The 17,879-nt window shown below is 33.3% G+C and overlaps 1 protein-coding gene across 2 annotated transcripts in view; it reads right to left on the minus strand.

Annotated features, from left to right (window-relative positions):
- Positions 1-17,879, minus strand: part of LOC145277831 (ubiquitin carboxyl-terminal hydrolase 15-like) — a 353,560-nt gene that overhangs the window by 26,598 nt on the left and 309,083 nt on the right. For both annotated transcript variants that reach the window (XM_080129744.1, XM_080129745.1), the window contains 7 exons: positions 13,915-14,009; positions 13,564-13,635; positions 13,300-13,428; positions 12,781-12,911; positions 7,122-7,559; positions 6,608-6,678; positions 6,381-6,499 (listed from right to left, as the gene is read on the minus strand). In XM_080129744.1, coding sequence (XP_079985870.1) covers positions 6,381-6,499; positions 6,608-6,678; positions 7,122-7,559; positions 12,781-12,911; positions 13,300-13,428; positions 13,564-13,635; positions 13,915-14,009 — 1,055 coding nt within the window. The remainder of the gene's footprint in view (positions 1-6,380; positions 6,500-6,607; positions 6,679-7,121; positions 7,560-12,780; positions 12,912-13,299; positions 13,429-13,563; positions 13,636-13,914; positions 14,010-17,879) is intronic.

Here is a 17,879-nt window from a genome sequence, read left to right on the forward strand (position 1 = left end):
ACTTTTTTCAATAACCATGCCTTTGATATTTTTTAAATTTTGCACAAACATTAGTCATGGTGAAAGTAAATTTTCCACTCTGGGAAGGAGACTCAGCATGTTTGGCTTACTTTTAGAAAAAGTATGTAATTTCCGGGAGATTACTCAGCACATTTCCACATTAATACATTGTCACAGTTAGTGATTAGGCAACCTTTGCTTCATGATCAAATTCAACATTACTGTGTTTCTGCTCCTATCACGACCAACACCATTATTTTAAGAGAAATTATGACATTTCTGGAAGATTATTCAGTAGGTTTTCCAAATAATTACATAAAAGCATTGACATGGGTAGTAATTAGACAACCCTTGCTTCACCATAAATTTCAACATTACTGTAGTTCTTTCTCTCCTAACCACAGACACCATAATTGTAAGAAAAATGTAATTTTCAGGGGATGATTCTGCAAGTATTCTAAATTTTTGGAATATGACATCTTTGGAGATTCTTTTGTGGTCATAAAAACACTATTCCCTTCACCTTTGCTCCCACTCCCACCCCCCCAAGAAAGTTTACTTATCCCTGGAGAACTCCAGAAGACTTAAAAGCAACATAATCATGCTCCTTTCTACCTATCATCACCGTGATGTAATTTCTAGATGATAACATAGAAAATCCAGAAAAAAACGAATATGACATTTATGTTCCTAACTTTTCTGTATGTCACAGGTAAGAGTTTGTATTTTCATTTGGGTGCTATACTTAAGCACCTTATTTAAAAGTCATACTACTCAAATATATTATGTGACTTTTGAGTTTTAATTATGTACATCACAGGTAAAATTTTCTTTGTTTTTAATATGGGTACTATACCGCACAAGTACCTCATTTCTTTTGTAGAATACTGTACAAGTACCTAATTTCTTTTATAGAATACTGTACAAGTACCTCATTTCTTTTATAGAATACTGTACAAGTACCTCATTTCTTTTATAGAATACTGTACAAGTACCTCATTTCTTTTATAGAATACTGTACAAGTACCTCATTTCTTTTGTAGAATACTGTACAAGTACCTCATTTCTTTTGTAGAATACTGTACAAGTACCTCATTTCTTTTGTAGAATACTGTACAAGTACCTCATTTCTTTTGTAGAATACTGTACAAGTACCTCATTTCTTTTGTAGAATACTGTACAAGTACCTCATTTCTTTTGTAGAATACTGTACAAGTACCTCATTTCTTTTGTAGAATACTGTACAAGTACCTCATTTCTTTTGTAGAATACTGTACAAGTACCTCATTTCTTTTGTAGAATACTGTACAAGTACCTCATTTCTTTTGTAGAATACTGTACAAGTACCTCATTTCTTTTGTAGAATACTGTACAAGTACCTCATTTCTTTTGTAGAATACTGTACAAGTACCTCATTTCTTTTGTAGAATACTGTACAAGTACCTCATTTCTTTTGTAGAATACTGTACAAGTACCTCATTTCTTTTGTAGAATACTGTACAAGTACCTCATTTCTTTTGTAGAATACTGTACAAGTACCTCATTTCTTTTGTAGAATACTGTACAAGTACCTCATTTCTTTTGTAGAATACTGTACAAGTACCTCATTTCTTTTGTAGAATACTGTACAAGTACCTCATTTCTTTTGTAGAATACTGTACAAGTACCTCATTTCTTTTGTAGAATACTGTACAAGTACCTCATTTCTTTTGTAGAATACTGTACAAGTACCTCATTTCTTTTGTAGAATACTGTACAAGTACCTCATTTCTTTTGTAGAATACTGTACAAGTACCTCATTTCTTTTGTAGAATACTGTACAAGTACCTCATTTCTTATTCAAAAATGAAACTACTCAATTTTCAAATTTTCTGTGGCTGGCAAAGTATTGGCGAAGATCATGCTCACCTGACTTCTGGAGACTTGTCGATCTTATCGTCCCAGAATCAAAATATGGCTTCCACCAAAAGCCTATTAACACTGATATGATTTTCGTTGCTCGTCTCCTCCAGGAAAAGTGGTGTGAACAGCAGCATCGTGAGCTCTATTTGGCCTTTGTAGATCTAACCAAAGCTTTCAACACTGAACTGTTCACTGAAATGCATGCTCGTGTTGCCATGTCAGGTGCAGAATTGGACACTTTCACTGTGAATGTCGGTGTGAAGCAGGGATGCATTTTGGCTCCATTTTCAACCTGTTCCTGGTTGCTGTCACTTTGGTTTCACGTCGTGACCTTCAACTTTCTAATGCCATTGCTGTCCAGTACCGCCTTGATGGCAGCCTCTTCAATCTGAAAAGTCTTCAGACTAAGACTAAAACCTCTGAAGAGCTCATCTTCGACTTACAGTATGTTGATGATGCTGCATTTCCTAGCCATACTTCCAGTGGATTTAAATGCAGTCTTGACAGTCTCCAACACTTACCACTGAATTGGCCTTTTTATCAACACCAAGAAGATGGAAATCCTGCTAAACGTGTCTTCAACTGATGCTCCCATCTTCAACGATATCCTTGTAAAGAATATCAGTAACTTCACAAATACCTTGGCTCTAATCTCTCATTCTCCTGTGACTTTAGCAATGAAGTTTAGCGCCGCTTTAATTTCACCTCTTCTGCTTCTGAGTGGTTTTGCTTCGATTAGTTTCACTTTATTTATATGAGAAAGACAAACAAACACTTGAAACCAGGGATTTTTTTTTAAAATTTGATCAAAATAAAGATAGAGACAATGTCTATTTTCGAATCTGAAATATTATAATCTAGAAAGTATATGGAAATTTCTCCAAAATAGTAACCTTGTTGAGAAGCCCAGCGAAAAAGAGCCTTTCTTGGACATTCACAAATTTTGCTGTTTATATTATAGACTAGTGGGGGGTATGCGGCATTGCCCGGGTGTTTGTAGGTGTAAAAGAAAGAAAGAAAAAAAAAAAAAAAAAAAAAAAAAAAAAGGTGTTTTGAACCCGTGACAAACCCGAAGGAAAAAAAGAAAGTGAAAGAAGAAAAAAAAAAAAAAAAAAGTGTTAAGTAGGAAGGGAGGCTCGAACCCCCAACGCAAAGGAGGAGCGGAAAAGAAAGTGAAAGAAACCGTGACATTTTACCACTACGCTAGGGAGACATAGGAAGTCGCTTTGTTTTGTTTACCTACAATGTTGGGGATAACCAACTCCCCACAAAAAGGGAGTGTCCATATGAATAGCAATTGTCTGATATGAGGGGTTTCCCCCAAATTGATCAAAGCTGATTGCTTTCTGAACTATCCTGGCACGAAAAGCCTTCGCTGTCGATTTAATTTCACTTTTATATGAAAAAGCTGAACAAACACGCGAGAGGGTGGAATAGTGGAAACCTACAAACCTTTGCTGAACATACAAAAATGCATGTGGCCATTTTGTCTTTCATATTTATAGATGTTGCACCTATGTTTGATTACATATAGATGTTGCACCTATGTTTGATTACATATAGATGTTGCACCTATGTTTGATTACATATAGATGTTGCACCTATGTTTGATTACATATAGATGTTGCACCTATGTTTGATTACATATAGATGTTGCACCTATGTTTGATTACATATAGATGTTGCACCTATGTTTGATTACATATAGATGTTGCACCTATGTTTGATTACATATAGATGTTGCACCTATGTTTGATTACATATAGATGTTGCACCTATGTTTGATTACATATAGATGTTGCACCTATGTTTGATTACATATAGATGTTGCACCTATGTTTGATTACATATAGATGTTGCACCTATGTTTGATTACATATAGATGTTGCACCTATGTTTGATTACATATAGATGTTGCACCTATGTTTGATTACATATAGATGTTGCACCTATGTTTGATTACATATAGATGTTGCACCTATGTTTGATTACATATAGATGTTGCACCTATGTTTGATTACATATAGATGTTGCACCTATGTTTGATTACATATAGATGTTGCACCTATGTTTGATTACATATAGATGTTGCACCTATGTTTGATTACATATAGATGTTGCACCTATGTTTGATTACATATAGATGTTGCACCTATGTTTGATTACATATAGATGTTGCACCTATGTTTGATTACATATAGATGTTGCACCTATGTTTGATTACATATAGATGTTGCACCTATGTTTGATTACATATAGATGTTGCACCTATGTTTGATTACATATAGATGTTGCACCTATGTTTGATTACATATAGATGTTGCACCTATGTTTGATTACATATAGATGTTGCACCTATGTTTGATTACATATAGATGTTGCACCTATGTTTGATTACATATAGATGTTGCACCTATGTTCAATTACTATTGACCAGATTATCCCATTCTTTCATTCTCATTTCATACCTAAATGTCATTAAGCCAGTAGATTGTAGTAGATTGGCATTTAGCATCCAAGTGCCATGGCAGAAAGCGTTTTTTTTTCTCAATTCTCCCCTTAATTTTTCCTTATTGTTCCGATGATAAATTAAAGTTATATATAATGTATTTAATCTTTCATTCAATATTGTTTGCTCTTCTTAATAGTGTTGTACTTTTATCTTGATAACTTTGGCTTTGTTAAAGATTTACTCAATTATAGCAATTATTTAGAGGACACACACACACATATCTATAATATAAAGCTGAACGTCTGTGTGTGTGTCTGGTCACGAATAGGCTCCTATATGGTTGAATATTATAGAAAACTGATTACATATAATGATAGAAGATGTATCGAGACACAGGAATGGGTATGTTTGATCTGGCATAATGATGATTCATTAAAATTGTGGGGTCTGTGTACACGCCTGGTTCACAAAGTATGGAAATAAAAAATTTAAAAATTAAAAACAAAAAACGTTTACAAGTGTTTTTGATATAGATGTACATAATACTTTGATAAGTATGTTTTAACTTAAATAGGGATGGCATAATTGGGTCTGCATTCACGCCTGGCCTCCATAGAATGAAAATATGTCACAAAGTTTAACAAGGTTTTTTTAATATAGATCGACAGAATATTGTGATAAATGTTTCAGTGTGAACAGGTATGGTATAATAAATTATGGGGTTTATCTATTTTATTTTTACTTTCATCATATTTTGCTTTGGTTTTGATACCCCCAAATTCGAAGCTATCTCTTTACAACTCTTCCTATCATACTTTCATAAATTAGAGTCCATTTTCTGTAGGCTGTTTTTGAACCCAGTCAACGACAAGTACTTTTGCTAGTATATATATATATAGAGAGAGAGAGAGGGAGGGCAAAATGTTTACTGAAATCAAACATTGGAACACTCCAAGTCATAATATTGACTGATTTTCAATATAAAAACTGAAACTTGACTTCAGAACCAATTATAAGATACATTTAGATTCTAAAAAAGAAAAAAAAAAAGTAATGATTTCTTTTTAGTAAACACTCGTTTTTCATATAAAAATTTGAATTTAAGATTTACAAAAGTAAATCTTAAATTCAAATTTTTATATGAAAAACGAGTGTAAAAAAAAAAAAAAAAAAATACAAGTAATTTAGAATTGTATTTATTATATTAAAAAGTAAAAACATTTGTTAAAGAATATAGAAAATTAATTATGAAATTAGTAAGTTCCATAATTATCAACTATCAGCATTGCTTTATCAAGTTAGTAAAAAAGATGGTTGGATGCTCGTAAAAATGATTTAATTTCCACATCATGAAAAAAAAAAAAAAAAAAAAAACTTTCTTCAAAACCTCAATTTGGGTGTTCTGACAATTATGTCATGAACATTCAAATTGAGGTCTTGAGGAATTTAAAAAAAAAAAGAAAAAAAAAAAAAGAAAAGTATTTTCCCTTAGAATTTAGCTATTTAATAGTGAAGGCCTTCAATGTCGATTTCCAAGCCTTTGTCAAAATATGGCAAACAGTGATCTAACATTATGAAATCGGGAGATTCCTACATTTTAGGAACAATAGACTTGCAAGTTCTAGCACACACAAAAATGTATAGACATGTTTTAATACTATCACTGGGAAATAAAATTTCTTTTTAAGGTGATTACATAAAATATTTGCAAAATAATTGACAAAATAAAATAATTTAGAGTTTAAAGTACAAATTTAATTATATCATTTTATATATATATATATATAGATAGATAGAGAGAGGGAGGAATTGATATAGCAATTTACTAGAAAATATTAACTTTTCCATGCTTCATATTGGTATAAACATTAATCAAAATTATGTTTAACATATTTGGCACTCACGGAATTTACAAGTACTCTCGGTTTGCATATAAATAAACTTCACAGCAGAGTCTGCATTAGGAGTCAATGCGAAATTTAAAACTAAAATTTAGAGAAAATAAAGGAAAGAAATTAAAACATACCATGGATCATCTGCCCCAAGCTTCTCTTTTGTCGTGAATAATTCCAGGCATTCATTCAACTGAATTATCTGTTTCTTAGCTGTATTTTTCATACGAATCGATTCATGGATATCAAAATCCTATTTAAAATAAATCAACAGAAAAAGTAAATTGTCACTAATATTATAGATGTTAACATTAAGTAGATCTTTAAAAAATAAAATTAAAAAAACAAAAAAACTCCTCACCTCGGCTGCTTTTTCATTGTAAAATTTTTCTTTGGCTTTAACATCCCAATCTACAGCAATATAGGTTTGAGCTGAAGGGGAAAAAACGGCATGTGAAAATACCTCAAGATGACGTCTTGAATAAAAAATTCTATGCACATTGCAACTTTAAAAATATTAAATTGGATTATTTGGTAGAAAAAAAAAAAAAAAAAAAAAAAAAGATAAAGTAGTTCTTATTTAGAATTCAACTTAAACAAAACTACAGAAAAAATCTTGATGTACCTATCCGTCATGGAACAAAGATGATCAATTTACCTGATATTTGGAATATGGTAAGTATTTTTATTTTAAAAAGAAAATCATGTTAAAACGATTAATGCGAAAATGTATTGTTGAGTTATCTCCCTGTGATAACCGACTTTTTTTTCATAATGAATATGTACATTATAAAGATTTTTCTGTGTTTTGTTTTTTATTAAAGTTGAATTCTAAACAACCAATAAAGTTATATAGAGAAAAAAAAGGGACTTACAAGTAAATTTCAGAGGTTTGCCACTCTCATCCATCCGACTATCAACAGCAGCGGTCCCATAAGAATTAACAGATGTAAATCTGAAGAGTCGATGGACAACAAACGGATTCTCATTCTCCTCAGCATCATTATTTGTCATGTCTGTTTTTATATTGTCTTCACAGCCTGGTTTACAGGCAGTAGTCCGCTTGGCATTGCCACTCATTGGTGAAGTTGCTGTCAAGGAAATATTGCTGTTAGATGTGTTAGTTGGATCAGGGGAGCTTCCAATCTGTCCAGAATTGTTCACTATAGTGTTGGTCAGGTCATTAGTTAAGTTACTTTTAGAAGTATCCCCACAGTTAAGGTTGCTATAGCCAACACTATTCTTTGGACTTTCCTCTACGGGAGAATCACAACTGTCATCATCCATATCCTCCAGATGTGCACCGCAGTCGCCTAAAATAGCAAGTCACAAGTTACTCACTCAACTATGCAGTAGACAAGATCAGTGCAGCAATACATATCCTAGATAAGCCAGAAGCAAACTGTACTCGACTACCTTCAAAGAAAAAGGTGGCAGTGTAGCAACTTAAGTAATCTATATTAATTTATTCTCATCTGGAACTGTAGAGATTCAACTTCTCTATCAACTGTGCCACGGGTTGATAGAGACGTTGAATCTCTACAGTTCCAGATGAGCATTGTCTCAAGATAGCAGTTTCAATCCTACCCAAAGCCGGACAGAGGATTACTTGGCCAAAACGTGGTGAGACGACAACTACAGATGGCAGTGATTGCTGAGAATCCAGTTAGGAGATTCGAAGTTCCTATCAGTCGCGGTTACCACCTGATGAAAGCCAGATGAATAGTTGGCCGAAACGTTGTGAAACAACTAAAAAAAGATGAGAATAAGTCTGCAATAATTAAATATAAATAATATTCATATCAATAATGAATTCCAATTAAGTAATCTAGTAATTAAATACAAATTGTTGAATAAATTCAACAAAAAATATTTTTGAAGAGTGAGACGGAAATGATTACAAGCATAAAACATTTAAGATTAGATATATTATGAAAACTAGTTAGAAGAATGGTAAATACTATATATGAGCATCTTTAACAACAATTGCAAAAAACTTAATAGCTTAATCAAACAGGTACAAAACATGGTAGAATGCTCAGCAGTTATGCATAACACAGGCATTACAAGCAAACAATCTTTCTTAACATAAATTAATCTTAATTTGTCCCTTATTTGCACTATTTTTTTGCTGCTTCACTGCATCACCATTTTCAAATAAGATATTTTTTGTAAGTATTTTAATTATTTTTAGAAAAATATATTAACTGAAAAATGTCAGAAAAGTAATGTTTATTTGAAAATAATCAAAAAGAGGGAGTAAAAAGAAGTGGTAGGAGGGACAACTATGTGTAATGACGAATATACAAGTTAGAATTATTTATTGGTTGCTTAAAATAAAACATTGTTTCATTTTTTTCACAAGTTTATAGCATACACAATATGTAGTGGGAACGAATGATATCAGTCAGAATATTAGTATGTGTGTGCATCAGAGGTCGTGAGTTGTCATCTGATTTGATCAGTTGATATATTCTTCTGTCTGTTTTTTATAAGTCTGGACTAGATATATTTTATAAAAGTCTGAACGAGTATACAGCAAACTTTGATTTTTGGATTGTCGACAAAAGCAATCATTTACCCGACGTTCTCAACTAAGCTGTGTCAATATCAAAGTTCTGCAGAGCTTTTAAATGTGGCAGAATGACTGCGAGAGCAATCAATCAGAATGATGCATGTGGTTTGTCTAAAATTCAACGACATAATATTTTCATTGATTAATTTGGAATTATTTGGAGTAAATTGTATAATTTATTTTTATTATTTGGACTATTATCTTTATCTTCTAGTTGTTGTTTTCACAACGTTTTGCCCAAGTATTCCTCTGACCTGTGTCAAACTGCGATGGGATAGAAATGTTGAATCCAATTACTGCCTTCAATAGTTATTGTCATCTCACCACAGTTTGGCCAACTATAAGAAATTTTTTCAATAACCAACCACCATGACTAATAGCACTCTGTTAGAGTCTATCATTAAAACAACTCAACTCAACATTCACAAGCAACACAAATTGGAACAAATACAAGAAAGGTGCTCTTTCCTCTACTGAACTCACACCTGCCAGTATCCGATATCTCTACAAAGCTGCCATTCAACCATGCATGAAGCATTGTCACATTTGGGCTGATTTCTCTAAAAAAAAAAAAAAAAAAAAAAAAAAAAAAAGCCTTTAATCCAGTAGGTCTCAAACTAGCTAAAAGTTTCAGATTTTGTACCAATGTTGCAGCTGTTTTATAAGTACTTTAATGGAATATGATCCATTGAACTTGCTACACTGGTACCTGCTAGTTCTAAATTCTTTGACCAATTTGTCAGTCAGGTTCCCAGATGACAGGATTTTCTACTCTAATAGCTCCTTTCCTTAAATTGCTAACTTTTGGAATTCCCTCCAATTTCCATAACTGTATCAACATGCAGAAGTTTAAATGTTATATGAACAAACATCTTGCTGCACACCTTCCCACTTAGGATTCCCCTTACATCTTAAGTGATACTGTTTAGGGTGAATGAAAAAAAAAAAAAGTTTTCATCACAGCTAAAGAAATAGGTCTAATTTTGTTAGCATAGATATGATTATTTCCTTCTAAAGAGTTGTATTCCATGCTTTATTTAATTTTCCTTTCAGGTTATCAGATCGAAGCTATCTTTAAAATTGACATTTCGTATCCATCATACCATTTCTCTCCATGCAACATATATCCTCAATTCTCCCTTCCATACATTACTCTGCTGGTTAATAATTGCAAAAGGTTTTCAGAACTTACAACTTGCAATTAGGCTCCGTACTGTATACCGATACTCTATGGCTGACTGGGATAGCCTCCATACATTCATATCTGATTTACCTCTGCACTCCATGTTTAAAAAGGATGTGTCCTCTATAGTATCAGATCTGACCGAATGGTTAATTGTAGGTATAGACCAATTCATACCATCTAAAAAATTCCAATAAAAACCTAACAGCCAGCCATGGTTGTCTCCAGAATGTGCTGCTGCTATCGCGCACAGAAATCATTTTTCCATAACTACCAACGTAATAGATGCACTGAGACTAAAGCTGCTTTCAGGAACGCCAGCAACCACTGTAAAAGAGTAATAAAAATGCAAGAGAGCTATATGCTCAGTCTGTTAAATCCAAAGTAGCTGATCAGCGGCTTGGTTCCCACCAGTTTTGGCAAATAACAAATAGGATCCTGAACAGAAATGTGCATTCTATTCCAACCATTATCAATGGACCCAAGGTCATCTCGTCAGCATCAGACAAGGCCAAACTATTTGCCAAGAACTTTGCAGCTAATTCTACCCTATGGGACAAAGGCCATCAACTCCCCATATTTCCTCCTATAACACAGAACACGCTACATAACATACAAATATCTGTGCATGAGGTCGCCAAGCTAATCAAGAACCTTGATTCCAGTAAAGCAACTGGCCCTGACGGCATCCCAATTATAGTGTTAAAAAAGCTTCAACCAGAACTTGCTCCCATACTTACGAAACTGTTTAAGCATTGCCTTAAGGAGAAGTGCTTTCCGACTCCCTGGAAAACCTCATCAGTATGCCCTGTATTTAAGAATTCAGGTGATAAGTCATCTCTCTCTCAGTACAGACCAATAAGTCTCCTGTGTGTTATGAGTAAGTTGTTGGAATCCATATTAAATAGAGAAATAGTCAACCACCTCAGCAGAAACAACCTTCTTAGTGACACACAATATGGTTTCCGTTCTGCAAGATCTACCGCAGATGTACTAACGGTTATATCTCACAGGATTAGTGAATCTCTTGACAAAGGCTTCCTTTCCAGGGCAATTGCTCATGACAAATCAAAGGCCTTCGACAAAGTATGGCATAAGGGTCTACTTTACAAGATTTCCAGCTATGGTATAACCGGAAATATTTTCTCAATCATTAAACCATTTCTCTCTGATAGGCTCATAAGAGTAGTGGTCGATGGAGGCCTGCAGTATCAATGCTGGAGTCCCTCAAGGGTCAATCCTGGGCCCAACTCTCTTCCTGATCTACATCAATGACCTCCCAAAACACATACTTAAATCATTCCTTGACATCTATGCTGATGACACGACCATCTACGGCAACACATCAAAGGCTGTAAATGACAAAGTTCTCTCTGATTCTCTCTCCTCTGATCTTGAGCGTGTAGTTCAGTGGGGGAAGACGTGGCTGGTTACCTTTAATGCATCTAAAACCAAACTCCTATCTTTACATCATCAACACTGATCCCCATCTGGCATCAATTGAAATGGATGGCTCTAGTCTAGGAGAAGCCCCATGTTTTGACAAGCTTCTGGGTTTGTCCTTTACTCCTGATCTGAAATGGAACACGTACATCAAGTCTGTTCCCAAGGTTGCTGGAAAGATGGTGGGATCCTTCTACCGCTCCAGAAGATATCTTACTATTGATGCAATTCTCTATATAAAAGCCAAGTACGTCCAAGGATGGAATACTGCTGCCATATCTGGGCAAGACCTGCTAAAAACAGCCTATCCTGCCTTGACAGAATACAAAATAGACTTTGTGGCTTAGTGGAGGATGCCCTTTTCTCTACCCTGCAACCTCTCTCCCACAGAAGAGACGTTGCGAGCCTGTCCTTATTTTATCGTTATTTCCATGGCAGGTGCTCGTCTGAACTCCAATCTCTGGTCTCCCCTTGCCAATCTTTCATGAAAAACACCCGTCTAGCTGAATCCACTGTGAAAAATTTCCCCCACTCTTTATCTGTGCCTAAATCAAAACATGGATTCCATGAACAAAGCTTCTTTCTTAGAACTGCACGCCTGTGGAACTCTGTTCCGTCTGCCTGCTTCCCACCTGACTACAACTTGGATGTGTTCAAGTCCAACGTTAACAAATTCCTATTAACCGCCCTCTTAAGTAAACACTTCATTAAATCTCCACACTAACGTACTGTACTTGTAATAACCCTTATCCCTGAGTGGCTTCCGGGCCTTGATAAGTGGTGACCACCGTGTAAAAAAAAAAAAAAAAAAAAAGGCTAGCACTAGTGTTCCAATGGTATCACCAAGGTAACATAACTTCTGAACAAACTCAGAAGATTCATGATCTAGATATACTTTCTCCACATCTGGATTCTCATCAGTTTCCATTGTCTTATATTTCTTGCACAAAATCTGGTTATCAGCAATTCTACTGTACTTGTGTATCCAATGTTTACACAAGTACCATATAAAAATGAGTTGCACCTGATTCTCTTTTCACAAACTGAGCAGGGAAACTTTCCTCTTTCCAACTATTAATCATCACTTTGATCGTGATAGCATTCACTGTTATAGTATGTTCACTTTTACACAGCTTGTTTTAAGTCAAATGCGCAAACATAGTGGGAGGACAAACTTTTGGTTAGGTCAATTATTTAATCTAGGATCAAAATTTAGTTTCCTTTGCCTGACTAATAATAGAAGTTTATTTTATGAATTTTTGTATGAAAATTGCAATGAATAGGGAAATTTAAAAAAAACTATTAATGTGAGTAAAATCAATCATTCACTAACCATCATTAACTTTATAAGCAGAATTATCAATATCTTCATCAAGATCAACATTATCATCTTCATCGGATGCAGTTTTACTTTCTTCATTTATCCACCATTTATCCGATTCATCAGGTACCTTCACATAGCGTCTGAAATAAAGAGTAAAAACATTTAATTCTTTTGTTAAATAATCAAATCTTGATATTTTATTTGGTTCTAAATTTTTTAGGTATTCATTTGAACCCTTTTTATCTCATTGCTTTTTTTTAATTAAAATAATTGTTGACAATGCAAAGATTACAAAATAAGTTTTTTTTTATGCTTTTATTAGATTTTATTTATTGAATCACATTCATTTTAATATGCAAGCATAACATCTTAATTGAAAACCGGATTACAAGACTATTTCAATTATTAACAAAAGTTAAACTATAAGCTCACATTTTCATAACTCATGAAAAGCAATTTTTATGCTAATATTCTGTCAGGAAGCATTAAGTAATAAACTGTGAATATAAAAGAGTTATAAGTACTTACGATATTCTATTCAAAACTAAATTATAGAGAGTTTCATAATTGCAATTCTTTCTGGGTGCTGGAAGTAGCAGAGGCTGACCAAACAATTGGTAGGAGGTGAGGGGATGATCATTAAAACCAGGTTTCACTCTTAAAAAAATAAATATTAATTGAAGAAACAATCAAGTACCAGTTTTCAAATTTGAGAATGGAGCTAGAATTGTAAATAACTCAAATTCAGTTTTCTTCAATTGTAGCATTTAACAAATAGGGAGTTGCTCTTACTTTTTCTCTCTCATATAAATTGGTAATATTATAGTGTTAAGATCGTCCATTTTATTCACAGGGACTTCATATCTGAAAAACAAAAGTTAATATAAAAATAAGAAAATACATAGTCATAATCAAAGGTATATTTAAAAATTTCTATAGAAATATTTAGACATTTTTTGCAACAAGTGTTCAAAAATATTTAATATTCTTAATATTTAAAAGTTTCAATTTACTTCCAGAAAAAAAATTTGCATAGAACAATACTTGTTCTTATTGATATGTAGCAATGTCTTTATATTACAAGCTAGTTCATATGGAATGTGAGATATGCACAAATATTTTTGCAAAAAGATAGTAACGGACATGAAAATGTCATCTCTGTCTGTGATATGGTTTAGGGCATCCTCTTGTGAGTAGACTTTGTGAAACTTGTGACTGTATACATCAGTGACAACCATCTGCAATAGAGACAAAACATACTATTAGAGGCAACTACATCAACTGTGCAAATGCATTTTCATGAAGTTTTTTTTTAATCATATAATCTACCAATAATAGACATCTTATGTTAAGATTAAACCATGAAGACATCTTGATATAATTATAATATATAGTATTCTTTCACTATTCGCGTGGATTACTCCCCACCCCTCAAGCGAATAGTGAAAAACTGAATATTGGATGCAGCTTTAAAACATCAATGTATGAGATTATATATGGTACTAAATGCTTCCCAAACACTTTCTAAAAAACACTCTTACTCAATAATGCGGTAATATTGCATGCAGTTATGATCATGTAAACATTTTAATTTTGTACTGTAACTATTTTAATAAAAAAAAAAATTATAGAACAGTAACACCATATAGCATACTGTATTACTGTACTGCAGTTATTTTTTATGTGTACAACATATGGATTAGAATTGACAAAGTTTTTCAGGGTGTTCACACAAAATTGCCTAAAAAAGTAGAATCATATATTGATTATTGTTAACGGAAAGTGTTAATATACAATAATAAAGAAATATTGCAATATATTCATTTTTAAACAGTCCTAGATTTAAATTTCACTTTCTTGTGCATAAAATGTATTACAATTCAACATTGAGTTCTCTAACCTCTTTTCATTAATGTATACATGAAATTTTTATGGTATTGTAACATTTATGTGCATTTACTGTAAATTATTTGGAAACCATTAATTTCTGAAGATTTTCAGTGGTATATTCTCATTCCTTACACAAAAATATATTTATATAGCCAATTTCATTGTAACAAAGATATATTTTTACTGAAAAAGTATTTTAAAAATTGTGACAATTGCATGTGGTCTTAGAGGGAAAATTATCCAAATGTGTGAGGCACAAAAATTTACATAAGTTCCTTAATTTTAATCAAATTTAAAAACTTTAAATATTTTTTCTTAGCTCATCAAGCTCTTTCTATGTAAGCATTTCAATGTTTTCATGGGTATTGCTAATTTAACTACATAGACAATTAGCTTTAACTGCCGTCAAAAACAATGAAATATTACTACATATTGGTGTTAAACAATTTAATGTATAATAAGAAATGTAAATAAAAACTTGTGAGAAAAATGTTTTTTCGTCACATGAAGTATTATTGGTGTCAACTATCCAAACAATTACAGCAGACAACAAAAAAGCAACAATTGGAAATATGATGGCATTTTTTTTTGTTAATACTAAGTTTATCTCGTGCTTCATGTCTTCAACACCTTTCCACCTTCATTGTTCACACAAAATCACGTTTGAAACAAAGAGGTAAAAAAAAAATGTAACTAATCAAATGAATAATTTGTATTTTGCATTGTCATGCTTATACACAATACCTCAAAATGAGACACCAACATCATGAAACAAAAGCCAGCAGAACAACTTCCATAAGGAAACTGGATAGATATTTTGGATAAGACGGTCTTTGAAATAAAACAGAAAAGTCTGCTACAGAAATAGCCCAAAAGAGTCAACAAAAAATACACCAAGAACTTCTATTGCAAAAAACTGGAAGAATGGACCAACCAACAGCGTGCCAAGTATTTTCTGAATGAATTCACCCTGGAGGAAGGTTCTATATTCGGCTAGAAAAAAAAAAAAAAAATCACTCCACTATGATCAGAAGGGAATTATAATGGCTGCCTAGGATGAAGGCTTATTGACCAATGCTTTTAAGAAAATGTGCAAGTTCTGCCAAAATAGAGTGTAAGCAACCCGACATTTAGCTATAAGGTTCTGCTTGGCGATGGCTATTATACCATGCAACACAATGAAATGTGTAACTATATCTCCACAGGACGATCTGTAAAAAGTTGAATATCAAATGCAACAAGTTCTGAAAACTTATCAGGAAGAGATGTTGGAAACAAGTCATACATCATCCACTATGACTATACAATCTACAGCTACATACCTAGAAAACAGAGCCATAAAATCTGACAGTGATATTGCACAAGGAAAAAGAAGCAACCTTATGAGAATTTAGTGTCATAATGATGCTGGGTTAAACAAAGCTGAAAGGGAAAAGATAACAAAATACAAAGGTCTTATGTACGACATGAAAAGAAACTGGAATCTTAGGAAGATCTCCATTCCAGTAAGTATCAAAGCAACTAGACTCATGAAAAAGACTTCCAAAAACTACCTGGTCAATATACTTGATGGCAAGAGAGATTCAAACATTTGCACTTAAAGATCTCTCTCTTAGAATATCTAGAGTTAGCAAGTAAATGATCGGCATCCGGGAGAATGCCCCATCCCCAGCTTGAACAAACTGATAAAATTATATATATATATGTGTGTGTGTGTGTGTGTGTGTGTGTTTACCTGACAGGAAAATGCCCACGGGAAACAAATACTATACTTTGAAAAATTTATTTGCAGAAATATCAGAAACATTTACAATTAATTAGGCACAAGTCCATTCAAAATCATGGGAAAATAACTTATTGGCCATCATTGGTCACAAATATTAATAAACACCTATCTACTCTGTATTTATTTGCTCCTCCACCAAGCAAATTAGGCACAAGGCCGATTTTTAATGTGAGGAGTGAAGGGAAAATGGGGACCAACTCCCCCAGGAGTAGGGGAGCTGGATAGTGACAATTGGTATGAAGGGTTTCCCTACATTGACCAAGGTCTTATATGTGGGGTTGCCCCCACATATGGTCTTTGCTTGCAGTATCTGCCAGAACAGATACTATACTGTGATCTTGGGCCACAGAGGGGCGGGACTCTGAACAAAAATCATTTCAGTCACCATAATAGAATATTTACACTAGGGGCAATATTCTACTTAAGATATCCACAAACTTTTTTTTTTTTTACATTATCACCCCCAAACAAGGCACATTGTAGCTTATCAGGAACATAAGCTACAAGGGTACTATGTGGGGAGCTGGGCAGCAAGATGTCGGTTCACGTTACACTTGAATTTCTGCATGTCAGTACAGTTGGGGAAGCAGGAACCCGAAAGGGAATTCCAAAGTCTAGCGGTTCTGGGGAAGAAACTACTGGAGTAAAAGGCTCTCTTGAACCTTGTCTAGGAGTGAGAGACTACTACTTTATAATTGCTTTTACTTTATGATTGAATTTTTTACAAATATATTTATATATTAAGATTTCATTGGAATAAAACAAGCAGTGGAAAAAGAACATAGAATAACAAATTTGTTTACTAAGACCCTTCCAATCCTTTCTAAATAATAGACTATCCACTGAAGGCGGGATCTAAGCTGAAGAAAAAAAAAATAAACAGGACAAACTTCGGAGTATGGATGGTGTACTTCCAAGATAAATGCAATTTGGGAGAGGCCAAAAGGCAACAAAAATTGAAAACGAGGACTATTTGTTTTTGTTTTACAGCACATCAACCCTTAGAGTCATTTTATGTCAATTTTAGGAGGCCTTTACTTCCTGCTCTAGCTGACGTTAAAAAAATTTGCCTTTACACGCTAATTTTTTTAAGGTATGAAAGTATGATGTGGGTTTGTTTTTCTTGAATAGCTCCTTAATGTTTTTTTTTTTCTTTAAATAAACTATTCCTTGTTGTTATAAAGTCAGTGCACTCAATAAGAATTGTGACTGAAGTTTTACAAAATATACAAATGGATTGACTTTCTTTTCTCCAAAGATATAAGTGGGTTAAATGAGTATGTCCCATTTTTATTGCTAGTGTGACTTCTGTTTAGTTTGACGTTTTGTTCCTGCTTTTTAATTTTTAGCATCATTTTGTATAATTTGTTGTTGGGAAATTTATTCCAGTAAGTTTGCCATTTTTTCATTGTGTATGTATTGATGTTTTTAA

Source organism: Euprymna scolopes, chromosome 6 (assembly GCF_053919585.1).
Source record: "Euprymna scolopes isolate OS-2025 chromosome 6, ASM5391958v1, whole genome shotgun sequence".
Classification (NCBI taxonomy): Eukaryota; Metazoa; Mollusca; class Cephalopoda; order Sepiida; family Sepiolidae; genus Euprymna; species Euprymna scolopes.